At 47.4% G+C, this 22,279-nt stretch overlaps 1 protein-coding gene across 2 annotated transcripts; it reads right to left on the bottom strand.

The window, feature by feature from the left end:
- Positions 1 to 1,742: 1,742 nt before the first annotated feature.
- On the bottom strand, positions 1,743 to 21,316 carry ZIC3 (Zic family member 3). Of its 2 annotated transcripts, none has more exons than XM_031944467.1 (3): positions 20,189 to 21,316; positions 18,697 to 18,860; positions 1,743 to 3,053 (listed from the first exon to the last, which is right to left on the bottom strand). In XM_031944467.1, exons 1-3 carry the CDS (start codon positions 21,243 to 21,245, stop codon positions 3,042 to 3,044), a joined length of 1,233 nt encoding a protein of 410 aa, XP_031800327.1. In that variant the 5' UTR covers positions 21,246 to 21,316; the 3' UTR covers positions 1,743 to 3,041. The 2 variants fall into 2 exon arrangements, with proteins under 2 accessions (XP_031800327.1, XP_031800326.1); XM_031944466.1 differs by lacking the exon at positions 1,743 to 3,053 and adding an exon at positions 17,544 to 17,762.
- Between the last annotated feature and the right edge of the window lie 963 nt (positions 21,317 to 22,279).

The raw sequence follows: 22,279 nt of genomic DNA, 5'->3' as shown, positions 1-22,279 counted from the left end.
TCGCCCACTGACAATTTGTCATTTCTGAAATACGACTGGCCTTTTTTCTTTCCAAGTATACATTTCTCTGGCAGTCTTCCTTATGCAGCTTTTCCCACCCATCCACTATGTACCTGTCCACTGATTTTGGGTGGTCCTCAGCTTCAATGCTTTGAAGACTGTGATATCACACAGCTCACACGCCAGTATTACATTTTAGAAATGAGAAAACGAGGGAGATTCTTGAAGTGACTTGCCTATGGTCACATACCTATATGAGAACCAGGATTTGAACCCTTGTCTCCTGATATATATCCTTTCTGCTATGTATTTCTTCTTTCTTTAACAGGTCTTCCAGGTCTCTATTTTCTTTCATCTAGAATGAAACTTCTGTTTACATCTGAGAATTATCTGCATGTGTAAATTCCTCTTACAAGACTTTAAGTTCCATAAGAGTAGGAATAGTGCGTTAACCTGCTATATTGCACACGGCAGAGGTCTGCTAAATATCTGGCCTGTAAATGAATGACTATGTGAGTAACTTGGTTTAAAATTGCACATGAAAACCCAGACCATCACAATTAGCCTTCCTAATCAAGACTCATTCCCTTGTCGATTCATTTACCCAAGTGCTAGATTACTATTCCTAAAACATAGATCTCTGTGGATCTTTTCCCTGTTTAAGAAACTTCCGTGACTCCCTTTTACATCTAGGATAATATCTGCTTGCCATTTAAAGTTCTTCACAAGTTAGTTCCAGCATACCTTCCCAGGCTTATGGTCCATTAAACTTCCACATGTTCTAGCCAAAGTGGGCTATTTGATGTTCCCTGCTGAGGACATTCTGTCTCCCACTTTTTCCCATTCCTGGAATGCTTTCCCATCTCACCCCTAAGTCTTAGTGTTTCTACCCCCATTTATGAACTTCATGTGTTACCCCCTAGACAAAGCTTTTCCTGAGCCTCTCGGATGATAGTCATTTTCTTACCCAGCTATTACTTTGTACTTACCTTGTATATATTTACTTATTTGTGTAAGCGCTGCTGCTTCTACTCTTAGCCCACTTGAGAATTTCAAAAAAAGCTCTCTGTAGGAAGAAAACATTTTTATTTTTGTCTTTATATCCCCGGCACCGAGCACAATATCTAGCACATAGTAAGCATTTCATAAATGCTCGGTGAATGAATGAACAGAGATAAAGAGTCTTAGAGACGAACAAAGAGAAATAAGCATCTCTAGACTTTGGTATTGACCCTACAGTGAAGCAGCCCACAGCATCGGAAAGGTCAAAGGGCATAAACCACTCCAAATGTTAAGTTAACTCAGCTTTGAACCTGAAGGTACAATTATCAGGCAGGGTGGCTGTGTTCCACAGAAGAGCTTCCCACTTCTCTCTTCTGACATATTTAGAAATTGGATCAAAATATGTCTATGACACATAAACAAACATATATGAAAACAGCATAGTTGTTCATTTAAAGAATAGCAACTCGATTTTCTAGCATGGAAGAAGTTTCCAGCTCAATGCAGGTCTAAAGAAGATTTCGAGGGGACAAGAAAGCATCAGCTTTAAAGACTACAGCAGTGTGGGTACATGCCTTTTATTTAAATGACTGTATGCGTTTGAGGAAGTGTGTGTGTGTGTGTGTGTGTGTGTGTGCGCGCGCGCGTGTGAATCTGAGTCCTATTACTGATGACTTCATGTACACCAAATATGTTTTAATTAGTGCAAGGCTATTGAATCACCTCTGCTAGCAACCAAAGCTTGCCTCGGGCTGTGCATTCGGAGAACTGAACACAGATTAAAAACAAATACATAATTACCTTTTCCAAAAGATTTCATATTTAATTAAAAGATTTATAGCACATGTAGACTCTGAAATCACTTCACTCGCAAAAGAAAATGTTTATATACATACATATATATTATATATAAGCAATGAAAAGACAGCACAGGGCATTAGTTTTGAAGCATTGAGAGGTCTCACAATTACCACAATTACTTTTCCTCATGACCTACAAATTAGAATTCATAATAGTTTACATCTGAGTCAAAACGTTACAATGGGTCTTTTCCCTTGAAAACCCCGGAACGGTTATTCTCCCGGTTTCTGATTTTCAAGTACTACAGTCCAACTATTCACTTATCCAAAGTGATTACACTGCTAATAGCAGCATTTGGACCTCAATTCAGTCGTCAAATAGCTGTATTATGCCATTAGTCAATATGCAATTACATGAAATCTAATGGAGCCAGATGCATGCAATCCAGAATCCAGACATACGCATGTATTTAGTTTCGTGCACATAAGCAAAAGATGAAGTTAAACACTACTCCCCAAGGAGGGAATTGCAAACATCTTATTTACAACACAACTGTGATTTTTCATCTCTGCAATTGTCCAAGCCTCACAAAAGCAATGGGAAGTTTTATCACCTCTGTGTTACCACGTGGGCCAAAAACCCCCAGATTTCCTTCTCGAAGGCTCCTAGATTACAGAGAGGCACTCTTCCCTCCACCCCTAGCTCTTCCAGGACATTGCCTTTTTATTAGAGAATCTTAGGATAATGCCTTAAGGCAGCCTCATTCACAAGATTAAATCTCAGCTGAGGAAGGCAGAGAGGCCAGAGTCCAACGTTACAACAGGGACAAACAGAAGCTACACTTCCCATCTCTTAGCAGACAAGACACTCCAATCACAGAAGATGCAGCAACGATCAAGGAAGGGACGGATGCCTCCTGCAACAGATGCTATACTAGGGCAAAAGACAAAAGCTAAACGAAACGCATAATGAGTTTGAAAAGATTTCTTTATCAAACATGTCATTTGTTTGAAGGACTGGCCTCCTTGTTGTCACATGTGCTGGATCAGCTTGTTAGCAAAGCGAAGCCTGATGAGGGCTATGTACTGGCAATTGACGAGTCAATTGAAATCACTGATGTCGCTCCCCTGTGCATCTTCATTTAATATGTCAATGGGCAGAAGTTAACGAAACGCACATATCGCCACAGCCAATCAGATGCAGCTCAGCACAGGGTAGGAGGGCTCCGGATAGTCTGTTCAATTGCAGCGCTGTGTCAAAGAAATCATATCACCTCGTCAACGACATATACTCTGTCCACGAGAGGCCAGAAAGAAAGAACCCCCGATATAGTTCTGGCAGACATATTCAGAGAGGGATTAAGCCAGGGGTTATTCCTACACACTGTGATATTAAACCGTATTCCCATTCCCCCACCCCCAAACACGGTCAATCGTGCAACGTGGACACCAGCTCCTCCCAGAGTTGACTTTGGAGTCGTCTTCCTGAGGCTGGTGACAAGAATGAAGTTCTTGATGACTTGATAAAGTCCCAGGCTCCTAAAAATCAAAACATTCTTTTTCTAAGGAAGCTGCAGTAGAAAAAAACATTTAAAAAAGACAATGTGAGAATAAACATTGTAGGCATATGATACAGAGGCCAAACAAAGCAGTTTTATTTTTCACTTAAAAATTTAACCCATCGAACTTTTCACTAAGGTTGTGTTTTTACTATTCCCTTTCCAACCAACTTTCTTAAGGTGATGTGCTCTTGAGCTGGAAAGAAATTGGGGGGGGGGGAAGGAGGGGAGTAAAATACAAGTTATTGGTTCTTTGCTCGGCAGGGGGTTTGGTGATGGATGTGCTATTAAGAGAATTGTACCACATGATTTAAACTTAAAGGTTGATACCATAAGCAAATCAGGAGAACAAGGAATAGTTTACCTGTCAGATCAGTGGAGGAGGGAAGAATTTATGATGAAGCAAGAGATCTGAACACTACAAAAGGTGAAATGGATGATTTTTGATAATGTCAAATTCAAAAGTTTTTGCACAAACAAAACCAACAACGCAACTGAGATGAGAAGGAAAGCAGAAAACGGGCAATTTTTACAGCCAGTGTTTTTCATCAAGGCCTCATTCCTCAAATATGCAGAGAATCAAGCCAAATTTAGATGAATACAAGTCATTTCCCAATTGATAAATGTTCAAAAGATATGAACAGGCAATTCTCAGGGTGAAGAAGTTAAAGCCATCTATAGTCAGATGAAAAAATGTTTTCAATCACTATTGATTAGAAAAATGCAAATTACCACAATTCTAAGGTACCACTCACACCTATCAGATTGACTAATATGGCAGAAAAGAAAAATGATTTGAGAAGATGTGGGAAAATTGGGACACTAATACATTGCTGGTGGAATTGTGAACCGATCCAACCATTCCTGGAGAACAATTTGGAACTATACCCAAAGGGCTATCAAACTGTGCGTATTCTTTGATCAAGCAATAGCACTCCTAGGTCTGTATTCCAGAGATCATAAAAAAGAGAAAAAAGACTTACATGTGTAAACATAGTTACAGCAGCTTTTTTGTGGTGGCAAAGAATTGAACATTGAAGGAATACCCATCAATTGGGGAATGGCTGAACAAACTGAGGTATATGAATATGATGGAACATTATTGGTGATCAGCAGGTGGATTTCAGAAAAATCTGGAAAGACTTACATGAACTGATGCTGAGTGAAGTGAGCAGAACCAGAAGAACATTGTGCACAGTAACAACAACATCTGTCGATGATTAACTATGATAGACTTAGCTCTTCTCAGCAATACAATGATCCACAAAAATTCCAAAGGACTCATGATGTAAAATGCTATCCACACCCAGAGAGAGCTATGAAATCTGAATGTAGATCGAAGCACACAATTCTTATTTCTTGTTGTTTTTGTTGTTTCCTTCCTGTGGTTTTTCCCTTTTGTTCTGATTCTTCTTTCACAACAAGACTAACACGTTAATTAGTTTAACATGACTATACGTGCATAACCTATCTCAGATTGCTTGCTGTCTGAGGGAAGGAGGGAGAACTCAAAATTGTATAAAAATGAATGTAATTGGAAAATCTTATAAAAATGAATGTAATTGGAGATAATAAAATAAAAAAATAAAATTACAGGTAATTGGAAAAAATAAAATACTATTAAGGGAGAGGGGGGAAGAGAATTGTGCCAGAGAGAAATGGTCTAATTAAGTCTGTTAACACACATAAAAATCTCAGCTGTCCCAAGCCAATCCAACAACCATTTCTTGGGTGTCTTCTTTGAACGGCATGGTACTAGGTGCTAGAGACAAAAAGTCAGAAAGAAAAAAACCACCCTGCCCTCTAGGAGTTTACATCCTGCCGGGAAAATACAACATGTATACAGAAAAGCATATTACAGAACTTAAGGAGTGGGACTGATCACTGATAAATAAAGGAAGTCAGAAAAGTCAAGTGGGAGGTGGCACTTAAATTGAACCTTCCTTGAAGGAAGCTAGGGAGTCCAGTATCTGGCATGTGGTGGTGAGCCAGGAGAGTGATTCCCAAGGATGGGACCAGCCATTACTCTAATATACAATTCTCCCAAAACAGACTGTCCTTAGCCAGGACTGCTTAAGTTGAGTTAAAGAAGAAGGAAGAAAAAGGGTCCGTTTTTTACCGTAGCATTATGGGATCATAGATGCTCAATGAAATGGGTCCTTCCCAGCCTTCTAACACCAACCCTGTCATTTTACAGATTAGGAAACTGAGAACTTGTGAGGTCTAGAAACTTTTTCAAAGTCATACTGGCAGTAAGTGGCAAAATTAAACTTCAGACTGGTAAGAAAGGAAGACAACAGGGTCCCTCTGTTCTCAAAAAATACCAGCCTGTTTCTTGGAACTATTCCCCAGCTCAGCATGACTGGAGATCCCTTAGCTAGATCATCTTCATAAAATGTTTTTAAAGATAAAAGGTAACAAACATATTTTGCAACATTAGAATTCAGTAACCTCTATGATATCTTTTCACCCAATTTCAATATGAGTCACTCGAAAGATGAAGGGCACTATCACCATAAAATAAGATCTGAGGTTGGAATGAAAAAGCAGTAAAACTAGTTTTTTTTACATAACAAATAGAGTGGCCCTTCCACATCCAAATGACCTTTCCTGGTTCTCCCCCCTTTGAAAGGGGCTCACTAGATTGAAAGTGCCCTCTTAAAGAACTGATTTCAGAGGCGCTTCACAGGATACCTCCCCAAATCCATCTCATCTCTTGATAGCCACATCCTCAGTAATGTACAATAACCTAAGGCTCCATCCCGATCAACAAGTATTTATTTCTCACCCACTATGAGCCCTGAGGCACTGTGACAGGTGACTGTAACACATCTCAATATTTCTTCCCTTCTCTCCTCATAGCCCATATTACCTTCCCTGTTTTAATCTGATTTTTAGGACAAAATCGTGGCAATCAAACACTGATCGTTTCGATCGAATAAAAAACATAATCTGGAACTATTAAAAACATTTTTCGTCCATGAAATCAGTCTTGCTGAGACTAAGTGTACTCACTTAGTAAAATAATGAACAACAGGCATTTAATAATATTTTAATTTTACATACTTAAATATTCATAGCCGTGTTCATAAAAACCACATGCTTGATCTAGTGATTATATTTATGAAATGTGATATTTCTTATATGCCCTGTGCTTCTGATTGTTTTATAAAAACACTATCAATTTGTCCCGTAGTACCAACAATTATGCATGGATACATCAGGAAAAGATTTCAAGATACGAAAACCAAGGAATTAACCAAACGAAAAACTAACAAAATCTGAGCTGTTGAACAGTTACCTACTTCCCTGGAATCTCAGCCAAACCACTTAACTGCTCGTGTACTGGACATGGTGACCCCCCCCCCCCAGTTCAAATCTCTGATGCTAATGAATGAGATAAACGTGGCATTCATTTCTGCCTATCTTTCTTTCCCATAGTGACATTCAAACTGAAAGGATCTATTTTTTCCTGAAATAAGAAGAATCATCGTCGATAGTACAACAAATGTCTCAGCCAAATTTGCTACATGTAAGGGGTTCTCAGGGGGCAGCTGTGACATGAGAGGACTGAGGGCTCTATTTGGGAGGCAGAAAACCTACAGTTTTCTCTTCAAAGTTCAACCATTTCCTATTTAAAAGATGCTGGACAAATTATATTCAACACCTCTCCCCCTGGCAAAAGGAAAAGAAGATCATTTCTCAGCACCTTCTCAATTGGAATGGGGGAGGGGCAAAAAAAAGGGGATGGCTACCGATTAAGAAAGGGAGAGAATCTGGAACTCCATCAAATTTTAAAAACAAATCTAAAATTTGGTTTGACATGTAATTGGGATAAATAAAATATTAAATCATAAAATAGGAAAAGAATATCTGTACTGTCTCTCTCCATGCTTCGTTGGAAGCAAAATGCTTTGGGAACTAGGGCAGAATAGGCACAGAACCTGAACTAGATTCTCCCACGAATGGTCCCTCAGCCTCTGTCAGACTAAAGTCCAGTCTGGGGGACCCAGACCCCCCTGGGATAGTCCACTTTCTCCCTGAACAGCCCTCATTGTATTTTTTTAAATAGCCTTTTATTTACAGGTTATACGTATGGGTAACTTTACAGCCTTGACAATCGCCAAACCTCTTGTTCCAATTTTTCCCCTCCTTCCCCCCAGCCCCTCCCCTGGATGGCAGGATGACCAGTAGATGTTAAATATATTAAACTATAAATTAGATACACAATAAGTATACATGACCAAACCGTTATTTTGCTCTACAAAAAGAATCGGACTCTGAAATAGTGTACAATTAGCCTGTGAAGGAAATCCAAAATGCAGGTGAACAGCCCTCATTGTAAAGAAACTTTGCCTGCTACCAAACCTAAACGTGTTCCTGTATTTTCTACTCAGCTCTCCTGTTTTTTCTCCCTGGGGCCAGCAAGAACAAGAAGCATCTCTCTCCCATGTGACAGCCCTTCAACCATCATTATTATTAATATTATTATTACAGAGTACTTCTTCAGAGACCCGTACTTATATGCTTGATGGAGTTAAATAACCCTAAGATCAAAATGAGATGAGATTAGAGTCTCCCTTCCCTCAACCCCCCTTCCTCCCATAACTATTACAGACTAAAGTCATTATCCTACTTACTTGGAGTTTAAAGGGGGGGGGAAATCCAAGTAGATCTAAAGACCCCTAAAAGCAGCCTGCTCTAATCAGCCTGAAGTTGGGCTGTATTTCATAATGGCCTAATCTGACAAATAAATTCCCTGATAGTCCTTCATTAAAGATGTTAAAGACATTTGAAAATTGAGAAGCTATCATTGCTAGCCCCTCTCTGAAGCAGCCTGGCTAAACTGCAGCTCAGCAGCAAGCTCAGCCCCTGCTTTGAGTTCTCATACTCCACAGTCCTATTCTTTCCAGCCTCTGCTCCTCACAATTCTAGTCAAGGTAGCAGACAGCAAGTTTATGTTAAGAACACTGTTCCATTTCCCCTACACGTGAATGTGAGAAAAGGGTGGCTGGTTTTGTTAAACACACACACACACACACACACACACACACACATCAGGGCAGATTTTACTCAAGTCACATCACTAAGCAGACAGCCTCAATTTAGTCATTTTTCCCCCCTTTAAAACATTATCTGATCAGAGATTGTCAAGAGCTGGAGGAGGGACTTTAAGAGATCCCTGAACCAACCTTCCTTCACCTCCTCCCCCCATCCCTCCCACCAGGAGCTTCCTGAGCTCCAGTTCAGTGCTTTAGTCAAGCTGCCTAATCTATTCTAAAATGAGTGTTTCTTACTACATTCATCACAACTCCATTGACAAATTTACATTGAAGACGGCATAATCTTCAGTGATGTAACTTACTCCCTCACCCCAGCTTTCCGCAGGTGCAACGAGAAAAACTAAAGGAAGTTGGGCTAATTTAGTTAGCAGTACAAAGGACTCAGATACTGAGGAAATGATGGCTAAAGCAAACCTCCCTAATCCCACAGGTTCACTAAGCTCTGGATAAGGTCAGGTGCCAGTTTTGATTTTGGGTTTTTTTTTTTACTATGTTATAGAAACAACCACCCTCACCAACAATCATTTCAATTGTTTGGTTTAGGGAAAGAAATCTAGATGAAGGTCTTCAAAAACAAACTTTTATAATGACTTTCCCAAAGCAATCACTGGGTTTTGTTTGGTTTGGGGTTTTTGCAAGTTTCTCAAGGGCTTTAGCTGGGAATGGGAAAGGTGAAAGTTTCTTTAAAAGAAAGAGATTGTCAGCCTCGTTAGCCAGAAAAACCAAAATAATATTGGATTATGCAGTTAATTCAGCCTTCCCCTTCCTCTTCCCATTTCTTCACAGACTAAGGGGAAGGGGAGGGAGAGACTGGCTCGCCTTCGTTTCCAGTTCCCACATGGCTTCTCAATTTAAGATGAATTATTCCAAGTGAAGAAAACCTTTCTCTCTCCCTCCACCAGCCGCATTGCTGCTAAGACCTGGATTCTCACTTCATGTCTCTGATGAATCTGGGTGCTTAGGGGACTTCCAAATTAGTGTGATTTTCTTTAGACTCTCAATAAACTGTCTTTAAAATGGTTGCTTCCCCCCCCCCCCTTACACACACACACACACACACACTCCTTTAACCCTAAATTAATTATAGGAATTGGATGAAAAAACCTCGAAGTTGTATAAAGCACAACCATTATCTAATTGGATCCTCACAACAATCTTGTAAATTAGGGTGGGGCCAGCATTCCCACCAGACACATAAGCCAAGTGTGGCTCAAAAACCGTTCAACGATTTCCTAAAAGTCACAGAGCTAGGATTGGGGAAAGTGCAGACTCGGGTCTACTGCCTTTTTTCACGCCACTCCAGCTGTCTCTGCAGCTGTACTGCTTTCTTCAAATAATCACTGACCCTGATATTAAGTACTGAGAATTCTAGCAAACAAATGAGGCACAGATAGTGCAGAGCCTGTTGGGTCCCATTCCGCGTTTCAAAAGGCTACATTCATCAACTGTCTCAAATACTAGACAACGCTCCGTAAGGACATCTTCAAGATGCAACAGCTTGAAACTAGAGCCTGTGCAAAGATCATTTCGAGGCACCCCAAAACATGAACAAAAAAGGACCAATTACCGAAATCGGACCCACCCTGTCAACAAACAGCCACAGCCTTTCGAACAAGAAAACTTCGGTTTCAAGAGGGTTTCTATAGTTATTGTAAAACTCTATTCATAGCGCTTTGGGGGGATTAGGGAGCCCAGGAAGTTACAGCAAATTAAATCAGAGAGCCCTAGGTCTTTGGGTGTCTAAAACCTGCGGAGACAAAAAGCTCCTTCCTTCCTTCTAACCTCAGTCTTGAACATTCGATCTGGGCTGCTATCGTTTTAAGGACTAAATCTTCGGATCACTTCCAGAGAGGTCCGGTCCGGTTTGAAGAGCTCCCTGCCACTTCTCTGTTCCCCTAGATTTCAGCAAAGGAAAGACGTATATGGGCTTGGTGTTCCCTCGGGAGGTCTGTCTGTCAGCAAATGCCCCTGTGGCCAGCGGCCCAAAGCTGCAGGCAGTTCATGCCCAGAATTTTATGCCCAGAATTCCCAGTTATTAAATGGGAGCTTTACTTGTCCCGCAGCTGGAGGAGCAGCCCTAGGTTTGGAGAGAAGAAATGTCAGCCATCTCTCTCCCTCTCTGTCTATCTATCTGTCTTAATGTCACTGAAAATCCATTTAGCCAGCAGATATTTCTTAAATGCTTACTATGTGTCTGGCACCAAGTGAAACACTGGGGATACCAACGCAAAGGCAGTCTCTGCCCTCCAGAAGTTCATGCCCCAGTGGGAGAGACAACATTTAAGTAACTGAGGAGATAAAAAGATACATATAGGAGAGATAGAAGGTAGTCTGGGGAGGGGGGGGAAGGGACCGGCAGCTGGGAGTGCTGGAGAAGCCAGGGAAAAGCCTCCTGTGCAGAAGCTAGGATCTGGGCTGATCTAGTGACAATTTAGCATGTGGTCCTGCAAATTGGAAAAGAACAAACCTGCCAGCTGTCCAAAGGAAAGGAGACTTAACTGGGAATATTCTTAAACTAGTCAATTTTCTTTTTGGGGGTACAGTGATCTAACAGCATTTCCTTACAAGATCACGGGGAAACGTAGAAACTCTCCAAAAGCTCTGTCCCACAGAAAGTTCAGAGCTCAGAGCCAGAGTACACTTCCCCCCCCCCCCGAAAAATCAAGTTTCTATTGAGCATCACGTACTGATTGCCTTTGATCTCTCCCTGATGGCAGCCCTACGGTTAGCTTCGTCCAGGGAGGCTAGTATAGAAAGGGGTGGAGCCTCCTAAAAATACAAATTACAGATTACCCAAAGAAGTGGCTTTTTCAGAACCCGGGTCCCATGGTACTGAAGCCAAGTCTCCGATGTGCAAGAGGCACAGAGAAGAAGAGAAAATCCAGGGCCTGCCTAGTTCTCAAGATGCTAACCAAACTATATTTTACATTCTTGAATCAAAGCCATCATTTCTGTGGACTGAAACACTGGGAAGACAAGTCCATAAATTTTTCACTGCCGAGCAAGGCAGGCTCGCAGATTTTTTTTTTCCCCTGGAATGAGCGCTTGAGGCATCTGGGACAGTTCAAAAAGGGAGTCTCCCCTTGTGTCTTCGGGAACTCCCTCCCCCCCATCCCCCCCCCCCCAATCAGATCTCTGGAAACCTCCAGATGATTTAACTGACTTTTTTTTCCATTTGGCTGTTTGGAGTTTCACGCAAGACGGGGCCTAAGCCTCCCCACACCAAACACGCTTTTTTTTCCCCCTTAAAGGCTTTTAGGGCCAAAGCAAACGCGAGAGCTAGCCGGCGTTCTGGCCAAAGGGGCAATCAGAAGCGCACTTACACCTTCTCCTCGGGAGGAAGCCAAGGGGCGCCTCACGTTCGCCAGCTAAACGGGGCTCTCGCAGCCTCCGCCGCTTAAGTCCATCCTGAAAGCAGGTTTTCCTGATCCGGGCTCCGCCCCCCTCCCCCCCCTTAAAGTAAGACCACCAGCTGTTAATGGCACACACAGAAGCTAAGACAATACCGTTTTCCAGGCTTACATCTAAATTAGATATGCAGAAAAGCCGGGCTCAGCATATGCAGATGACGGCCCTCCAGCACCAAAGAAAGGGGCCGGCCGCGGCTCTCCGCGGCGCATCCCTTTGGGCGCCCCGGCTCGTTTTGTTCAGGGATGGCGCCGGCTTTCTTCGGTTGGGGGGGGAGGGAGGGTGGATGGGGAGGGGAGGGCGCGGGGAGAGGGCGTTCTCCTCTCCGGGACTTGGAGGGGCGGCGAGCCCCTCCGGAAACCTCTCTGCTACGAGCTATGTCCAAACGGCCTGGCGCCTCACCCTCCCCCCCCCCACCCTCGGCCCCGAGGGGCTCTTAGCAGCCGGCCGGGGGTTCCGTGGACCGGTGACTGCGGGATGGGCGGCTGAGCTTCCCTCCGGCTCGCCGGCCTAGTCCGAGGTACCTCCCCACCGACCCATCACCTCCGGGCGGCTCAGCCAACTTCCCGCGAGCTCCGGCCCGGGGCCCGAGGGCTCCCCGGCCGCTCGGGGCTACTTTTGCCTCCGCGAGGAGCAAAGGGCTGCGGAATAACAAGGGACCCGAAGGACCGGGACGGAACAATCCCGCAGCCCCGCAGCTGCTGCACGGCCGCACTCTGCGGGGGGTGGGGTGGGGGGGTTCCCATCCCGCCGCCATGTTCACGGTTTCAGAGCCGCCCCAAAACCGGCCCCGCCCCCGCGGTGGCTGCGGCTGCTAGGGGCAAAGTCCCTTTCAACTCGAGCCCAGAGCGCGCCACCCCCTCCCCTCCCCTCCCCTAACCAATCTCGGGGCCCAGGCTTGGGGGGGTACACTGCGCCTGCGCATTTGACTAGGGGCTTGAGGAAGGGGGGGGTGTTCCCCAGGGCTTTCCAAAGCCAAGGGGTACTGAAGGGATGGGGTCCTGTCTGGAGTCCCCTCCTCGCTCCTAGCCTATGTCTACACCCCCCCCCCCCAATCCTTGAGCTTAAAGCAGCCCTCCTATCGCGTACATGCGTGTGTTCGAGTCCCGGATACCCGGAGGCTCTGGGGTGGCCAACTTTTCTCCTCGGCCCCTGGCCGTGGCCGCAGGGGCCGGGATCGGCCTCGGATCCGGCCAGCGGCGGCTCCGGGGCCAAGAGGATGCTGCGCGAGGGGAGGCCAGCTCCCTGAGACGCAGCCCTGAGCAGGGCAGGGCAGGGCAGGGCAGGGCTGGGCCGGGCCGGGCCGGGCAGGCGAGCGTGGGCTCGGTGGTGACAGAAAGGACCCGAGACGCAAACCGCGCAGCCAAAGTTTGTGGCTGGGGAGTGGCCAGGCGAGCCCGCTGTTCGTGGGCCCCGCTTAACCCTTTGATGCTCGCTGGTGCCCAGGTGGCTGCCAAGTCGTTCCCACTCACCCGTCCGCTCTCACTCCCTCTCGGGGCCTTCCCGCCGGCGGCCGTCACTGGAGGGAGGGAGAGGTCTGAGGGTCTTGGGGGAGGAGAAACGAGAGGAGAGGTTTAATGCCTTTTCCCCCAAACCCCTCGGAGCCGGGCTAAAACCTGCTAAGGATCTGTTGGGGATGGAGAGGGATGCCCGGACCAGAAATGTGTGCTTGGTCCCGGCACGGGCGCTCGGACGCCGGGGTCCGGAGGCGGAGTCTGGGGATCGGTTGTCAGTTTCCAGGCCGGAGCAGGAACTCAGCCTGTCTTTTAGGGGAGCGCTCAGGCAAGAGGCGTTCGATGCCTCCCGGAACCCCGGAGCAAAAAAAAAAAAAAAAAAAAAGATCACGGGCCTTCATTCCCCTCCCCCCCCCCCAGCCCCATCCTTTGGCGCGGATGAGGAGAGAGAGAAGGGAGAAGAGGGGAGGGGCGAGGGAGGCTTTTGCTAACCCGGCTTTTCTCGGGGAGCTGCAGTTCTCCTCCCTCTCCCGCCCCGAGCCGGCTCGTAGGGAAGCCGTTTGTTGGTCACTACCCTGATCTTTCACCTGCCAACACTTTCGGTAGGAAAAGCGGTGATTTTGAGGTGGAAGCGTAACCACACGGGAACTAAAACTCGACCCCTTTCCCCTTGCGCGTCCGGATCACCAGCAACAGAACCGGGGCCCGGCCTGGCCTGACCCCCAAATGAACAGTGGCTCCTCTGGGGTTACTGCTGCCGCTCCAACAATTACGGGACTACGGGCAGCAAGCTTTATTTCCAAATCAGCCTGTTGGAGATGAAAGGAAAACAAGGGAAATTCGCGGCCCCGACAACATTTCTTGGATAACAGCACCCTTGTAAGCTTTTCCCGGCTAGGATGTCAAAACCCAAGTTTCACTGGCTTCCCACCCCGCCTCCTTCCTTCCCCACGAGCCCGGGGAAAGCAAAATTAGGGAAATTTGTCGGAAGTCCCCCCCAACCCCCAAGTAACGGTGGCCCTGGGCACTTCGGAATTTTGCCGGGCTTCCTCACTGTTATTAATTATGATTATGCTAATTCCGATCATTGGCTTTTGTGGCCTCTCCCGCTGCAAAGCTGGGGTGATTTTAAAGCCACTACGTGCAATTCCAAACTTTTTACAACGGAAGCCTGGGTCTTGCCTCCACTCTCAGCCTCTGGCCCTCTCGCCTAAAGTTGGGCTGAGGGAAAAATGAAAAGGGAAACGATTCAAGACAGGTTTCAAAAGAATCCCCCCTCCCCCAAGCCTAAGCTTTTCCAAGTCCTCCCCGTTGGAACCCCTTTTCATTTTTTAGGGAGACTTCTGCTGAGATTTCAAAATCATCTGGAGTTTGGACAGGAGGAGGAAGACCGAAATAGGGTGCCGCTACCTAGTCCGTGGACACCTGGGTCCAAGCCCCCTCCCCAATGTCAAGGTCAAGCTGAGGATGGGGGTGCAGGAAGGAGTCCTCCCTCACCCCGTACGTGTAGCAGGTCCAACGTGTGATGACTGAGAAACCAGCCTCCTCAAGCCCCTGGCTTCAACTATTTGAGCAAAGTGCAGAAGCCCCCCCCCCCCCTTACAAAAAGCTAATCTCTCCTTCCCCTTTCCCCTAGCAGAGGAGTTTGCAGGGGGGCCAGCTGCAATTCTCCCGGCCCTCAGGCCCAGGCACAAAGTTGCCTCGCAGGCAAGCCAGTGTGAATTAAGGACCTCATCAATAATTCATACTCTATTGACAAACTCCCGCAGGTAGCCTTTCTTTTAAATTATTGGTTAATTTTTAAACAGGAGTCCGGGCCTCCAATAAAATTGCCGTTAATCAGCGCCAGATCTCCAGAGTAGCTGATTTGAGACTGGTGGATAGTACTGGAGTATCTGGTTCGGTTTTGTTTTGCAAGTTAGACAAAGAGGCCACTAGCACATGGAAAAGCCCCAGATGCAAAAATGGTGTAATGTAGCTGGCTACATTAGGGAGTGCAAAAAAAAAAAAATCCTTCCTCCCTCCCTCCCTCTCTCCCCCCACAAAAAAATTTTTTTTACAGGTTTGAAAATGATGGTGCAAAAGATCAAAAATCACTTCATGCTATTTTTTAAACCCAAGCATTGGCCCAAGAGAGAAAGAAGTATTAATTATAAACCTATTCATTAAATTCCTGAATATTTTACAGTTCCCTATTATCAGCTTCCCATCCCCAGACTTGCAAATGTGGCATGTATGCAGAATGGTCTTTGAAGTGTTTCGAATCTCTTATTTAAAGTTCTCTAAATTCATGAATAAAGGTCACTTTAGCCTTGCCCAGTCCTCATCGAAAAATTAATAACAATCAAGCAATTCATCGATCAGCGGTGACTTTTTAAAATGCCCCCTTTTAAGAAAATTATGTGTTTTTGTCCAAATGGAGATAGAATGGAGAAGGACGTTAATGTTTGTTTTTTTTTTTTTTTTTTTATCACAAACCAAACAGCCGCGTTTCATGTTACTGATTTTAATGGAAATAATGCTCTTCACATCTTTGCCTACAAATCATGAGATTTAAAAATACATAATTTTTTTGCAAATGTTTTTTTTTTCTTTCCATAACGTTTCTACAGAGCTGCTGCAATCATCATAATATTGACTATTAGCAACACAGTTATGAGTGATAGCTGGGTAATGAACTATATATACAGCAAAACAAATCCACCTTAGCCATGGAGAATTCCAATAAACTCGAGTTCTCTTAAGAAGCACTTTAAGCAAAAGTAAACACATCGAACTGGCCTTTTTACTCACCACCAAACTGTTTCAAACTTATGCTAGCTTCTTGAAAATACATATATATGTATATATATAGATACAGACATATATAGGCATATGGCTGCATCTTTATATAGAATAGACATATATACATGCATAACGCTGCAACGTTCCATCTTTAATGCAAGGGAAAGAGAAACTAAGGGACATAAAACTCATTGTTACCTTCTGTTTACATAGGCAGTGCAGGGACATTTAAATCCAGCTTCTCAGTCTTTGAAGTGCAAGATTGAGATGTCATGGTCACTAACTGAATTGATTAGTAATATTTGATTTGCATGCCGAAAATCCAGGGCAAACATATTAAACTTGCGGTAAAACACTCATATGAGCTAAAGAAGAAAAAGGAGGGTCTTCCCAGACTGAAACTGACACTGTAAGTAACCTACATTGCAATAGAAAAAAAAAAAATAATTCCACAATTTAAAAAAAATTTTCTTGAAAAAGGAATCTGCATTAGTTCCCCCCCCCCCATCCCACCAAACCGGATTTATAATAGTTCACTCGTCCCCAAAGTAGGGAACAGGGGGATGCTGTTAACAAAAATAATAATAATAATAATAAAAAATAATAATAATAATAATAAAAGAAAAAAAAAGGAATCAGTGGTTCCAAAACTGTAAATTGTGCTCTTCTTTCCAAACAATCAGACTTTTAATGCTAAAGTAGTTATAATGCAAAGCTGTACAGAGTTTGTTAGAAAACATTTTCCCCCATAAATATTGTTCAGTTCCCGGCACTTGTATCAATAATTAAATTACAAACGATAAATATTGGCATCGTGGGTACGTATTTACAAGAAAGAAAAAGTTATTACAAAATGCTACTGCATACTAGACGGTCACCATCTGTGTAGAGCAACACCACAGCCTCATCCTGAAAAAAAAACACTCAACAATGTCGACCCCATTAGACAAGAATACATTCACAAGTGTAATGCTTTGAGAAACAAAGTTCAAGACATAGCAGGACTTTGGCACGGTTTAAGACTGCGAGAGTTTAAACGATCACCCCCCAGCCAGAGCAAGATTCCCATCACTTTAACATCACACCATCGCAAGGCCTTTTTTTTTTTTTTTAAACTTCCTCTCAAGAAAACCCAGGGCCAGATTGTTAAAATGAAGGGATCCATTTCGGCAGGATTTGGGGGGGCTCGAGCTGGGGGGAGGGGCAATTTTAGAAAATCAAAACGAAATTCATTCGAACGCCAAAACAGGTTTTCTGATCCTGAGAAAAGGACAGGGTTACTTCAGATCTTGCCAGACCTTGCCAAAGACCTTCCTGGATAATTGCAATGAACAAGATTGTAGCCCTAGACGGTTGCTTGAGTAAAACAAAACAAAACAAAACAAAAAACTCCATTTCCGTCTGCATTGGTCTCAGTTTTCTTTTTTTCTTTCTTTCTTTCTTTTTTTTTTTTAAATGCATTTGGTCCGTTCTATAGTTAATGGGGTTTTTTGGTGTTTGCTTTTGTCCTCAGACGTACCATTCGTTAAAATTGGGAGGAAGTCCCGGGTTGTGGCTGGTGCTAGTCTGAACTGCGGAAGGAGGGGTTTTAGCGGACTCTTTACTGTTTGCAGAGGCTATAGCGGGTGGTGTGGCAGATTCATAGCCTGAACTGGCAGCAGGGGAGGAATCTGACCCTTGAGATTCATGAACCTAAAATTAACATGTATATATTATAATATAGTTCCAACTGGCAACGGTTAAGCAAAGATAGCAGAATTCTCGCACGTTAAGAGCAGGATCCTTCCTCTACCCGATAAAAGGTAAATAAAGGTCATTCCGCGGTTCCTGCTTACCACCGATTTTGTAAACAGACAGAAACCGGAGCGAAAACCTTTCTTAGCCGGAACGAGGCACTACATAACGGAAACCAGAATTGCTTTTTTTTTTTTTTTTTTTTTTTTTCCCTTTTTTTCTCATAATGATCCTTTCAACTTTTGCCCCCTCCACCTAAGAACATGCAGTTATTCTTTCCAGGGCTGCAAAATCTTAATTTCTCGAGAGCACCGATTCCTCTCGGGCTATACAGAAGCGAGACGAGTCTAGCCCCAACTGAGTAGGCAGTGGTCAGATATGCAACAGTGACTGAACCTTTTTCTTTCTTGTTTTTAGCAGACAGAGAAAGAAGGAAATCAACCCCGCTGCCATTAGCCTCCAGAGTCACGGCATCCAGCTTTCGGATGGAACCGCGAGGGTGGGGATGGGGGGGTAAACGGGGAGGGGGGCAGGGGGAAGAGAAATAAACAAGCTAAGCTAACTAAAATACACTGGCTTCATCAGTTGCGACCAGTTCCGAGCTCTGCACGTAAACAGCCAATTGTTCCCTCTTCGTTCCATCCTCCCAACCAACCCCCAACCTCTCTCCCCGCTCCCCCACCCCTTCCCTTGCCCCCCTCCACTAATCTTCCCTCCCCTCCCTTCCTCCCCCCTCCCCCTTCCACGGGCTAAAGGTGTCAAAGGTGGGGGGGGGAGAGAAATCGCATTTAGGCGCAGGAGCAAGGTTTGCCTCGCTTGCACTTTCCTTTTTGGAAAGAGCCTAGAAGATGACTGTTTATCAACAACGAACCGCTAATCAAGAGATAATTACCTTCATGTGTTTCCTAAGAGAGCTGGGGTGTGTATAAGACTTGTCACACACTTTACAGATATAGGGCTTGTCGGATGTGTGCACATGCATGTGCTTCTTCCTGTCACTACTGTTAGCAAAGCGTCTATCACAGCCTTCAAATTCACATTTAAAGGGTTTCTCACCTGCAAAAATCAGAAACAGTTAAGTAGCCTTCCAGGGGGGTGGGGGGGGGGGAAGAAAGCGAGCAGCGCTTCGGGAACGGGGTCGGAGGGGGGTGGGGAGGAGGGGACTAAGTTCAGCCAGAAACTGACCAATTTGAGCCCAGAGGAGGAGGAGGAGGAGGAGCGGGGGGGGGGGGGGGGGGAGATATCGACCTCTCCGAAAACCCAACTTTTCTCTCCCTAACTGTGGGCTCTGCACTCCTCGGCAGCCTCCCCGAATCCCCAGAGAACACCTCGCTGAGGTATTAGCCCCAAAGTGGGGGACAATAGGATTTGTTACGTTACAGTTCAATTCAATCCGTTCTTTGTGGCTTTTAATTTGCCCCCTTTCAAATGCAGCGGTGGTGCCCAGTGAAGTGTTAAAGGCAGAGCCCGAGCACTTCAGGTTCCAATGGCGAAAACTATATAAATTCAGCAGCTCCAGACAGTTTTACAAGACGTGCTGAACGAGACACGAAAATGTGTCGCTCTCGCCTTTTCGAGTTTAACTTTGCCCGCGGAGCCCTGAATGGAACCTAGAACTCCAAATAAAAATAGTTGGACAAAAGTATCAGTGATTTAATTAGGAGATGTGCCAATCAAGCCTAAAAAAGAGCGGAAGTAACCGAAAATTAAGTGACATTAGCATTTCTATGCTTTGCCTTCCTCCGAATGGAAGCCGGGAGCTCCGGCGCCCGAGTCATCCCCACGCAGCCCCTGCCTGCTTGCCTTCCCATCCCCGGCTCCCGAAAGAGAGACAAAAAGAGGACGCGCGGAGGCTGGAGGAGCCCCGCTCTCGTCGCCGCCGCCGCCGCCGCCGCCGCTGGGGGTCGGGAGCTCGCGGGTCCCAATTAGCTCTGGGAAGAGGATGGGGAGGAGGGCCGAGACGGCGTCCAGCCCGGGAAGTTAAACCGGGACCGAAGTCGCCAGCAAGGCGAGCCCCGGAGAAGTAGAAACCAGCACGTTCCGAGGAGGGGGGGGGGGGCGGGGGCGGGAGGGTGTCTGTCATTCTGTCTCTGTCCCTAGTTTACTCCGTGCGCGTCCCCCCCCCTCCCCCGCCCTTCTCCTTCTCCTCCTCCTCCTCCTCCTCCACCCCCTTTCTCAATCGAGCCCCATCCACCCGGGCTGTCGCCCGGGCTTTTGTTGGCCCGGCCGGACACCTGGGGAAGCCGGAGTATGGCACGGGGGTCAGGGCAAGGGGGAGGAGAGGGCGGTTCATCGCGTCGGCCCCGGCTCCCTCCCCGCTGTGCCCCGAGCCCCTGTTTCCCCCCCCCCGCCCCCGCACTCTCCCGCCCGGCGCCCGCACTTACCTGTGTGCGTCCTTTTGTGAATCTTGAGATTTTCGGAGCGGGCGAAGATCTTGCCGCAGCCCGGGAAGGGGCAGGGAAAGGGCTTCTCGCCCGTGTGCACGCGGATGTGGTTGACGAGTTTGTATTTCGCTTTGAAGGACTTGCCCTCCCGGGGGCACTCCTCCCAGTAGCAGATGTGGTTGTTCTGCTCCGGCCCCCCCACATGCTCCATGGTGACGTGCGTCACCAGCTCGTGCATGGTGCTGAAGGTCCGGTCGCAGCTCTTCTTGGGCCGGCCCAACTGTGCCTCCTCGAGCCATTTGCACGCCAGCTCCTGCTTGATGGGCTGGCGCATGTAGCGGAAGAAGGCGCCCGGTCCGTGGTGCGCCGCCGCCGCGGCCGCCACGTTCATGCCCATGTTCACGTTCATCGGGGGGTAGTTGTGGAACTGGGCGCCCGCGGCGTACGGGTCGGTCCGCGGACTGCCCACCGCGCGGTAAGGGTCGGGCCGGCCGAACAGCTCTCCTCGAAGCCCCAAGTGCACCTGGTTGTTGTCCACGTGGGCCGTGGGCGACGGGTGACTCGGGCTCTGCTCCGGCAGCCCCGGGAAGAGCAGATAGCCCGGGGGTTCGGCGATGCCCGGGGGCCCGTGCAGGCTCCCCGGCGAGCCGGCGAACAGCCCGTGCTGGCCGCCCCCGGAACTCGCCTCCCCGAGGCCCGAGCCCCGCTGGCGGAACAGAAAGTCGCGCGTGGAGTTGAAGGCGGCCGCGGCTCCCCCGTACGAGGGCACCTGGCCGGCGTGGTGGTGGTGGTGGTGGTGGTGATGGTGGTGGGGACCCAGGGCGTTGGCGTAGCCCGAGCCCTGCGGAGTGAACGCCGAACTCTGGCCGGAGGAGAGGTCGTGCGCCGCCGCCGGGCTCAGCTTGAAGGCGGCGGCCGCGGCGTGCGAGGCGTCCCCGAAGGGACCGAGCCCCATCCCCGCCGCCTCCCGGTTGGGCATCTCGTGGTGGCGCGGGGCTCCGAAGCCCCCGACTCCCAGCGAGGGGAACTGCGGTCCTCCGTCCAGTAGCATCGTCATGGATGGAGGGCGCCCCGGCAGAGGCACCGACGAGGGCGGCGAAGGAGGCGACGGCCGAGGCGCTGGAGGCGGGAGGCGCTGGCGCGGCCGGCTGCGAGGAAGCCCGAGGACTAGGGACAGCGCAGACACCCCGAAGGAGCAGCCGGGGGCAGCAACTTTCAGGGTCTGAGTGGCTCCTGCAGAGGGAGATGAGGGAGGAGGGGAAAAGAAGAAGGAGGAGGGATAAGGAGGAGGAGGGAGGAGAAGAAGGAGGAGGAAAAGAAGAAGGAGGAGGGAGGGAGGGAGGAGAAGCTCTGGTACCAGATCTGCTTTAGGAAACTGCTAAAAGCACAAAGAAAAAAAAAAATAACCAAAATAATAACTGGGCAGTGGAGTTGGCCAATCTCGCACCATGCACAAACCTTTCCCGCCCACCGCCCCGACACCGAAATCGAGATGATGATACTGAGGTGGAGAGGTAGCCTGCTCGGGGTCGGAGAGCCCCCTCCCCGCCGGCCCCAGCAAGCTGGGCTCCCAGGGAAGCAAGGAGGAGAGGAAGGAGTTCGCCACCCTCTTCGCCAACAGAGTAACGTCCTTGGACTGATAAAGTCAATCACTCACTCCTTGCACATAAACCAACTCAGGAGGCAGCTCGCTCCGAGCCAATGGGGAGCCCTCTGGCACGCCGTCACCTGACCCCCGGCTGGCCCGGCCATTGGCCGTTTGGCTGCTGATTGGCAGGCTAGAGCAGGGAATATGGCAGCCTCATTGAAAAGGAGGCTGCTGATTGGGCCGTGCGCCTTTAGCGACTCCCAGGTAAGGTTAATGGGGGTCTCAGCGCCCAAATATTTTGTTTACTCGGGTCCAGTTCGAGAGTCGCCGGAGCGCCCGGGACCCGAGCAAACCCACCCTCCAGTGGAGGCCCCACGGCCCTCCTTCCCGGCCTTCTTGCGCGTCATGCACCTGGTTCGCCCAAAGAAACTCTTCTTTCTTTCGATGTTATCTCCCTCCTGACATCTCCCGCTAGGGGGGTTGGGGATGGGGGGGGTGGGGTG

Source organism: Sarcophilus harrisii, chromosome X, assembly GCF_902635505.1.
Source record: "Sarcophilus harrisii chromosome X, mSarHar1.11, whole genome shotgun sequence".
NCBI classification, from domain to species: Eukaryota; Metazoa; Chordata; class Mammalia; order Dasyuromorphia; family Dasyuridae; genus Sarcophilus; species Sarcophilus harrisii.
Note: the sequence above shows the minus strand (reverse complement) of the source record. Positions and strands in the feature narration are given on the sequence as shown.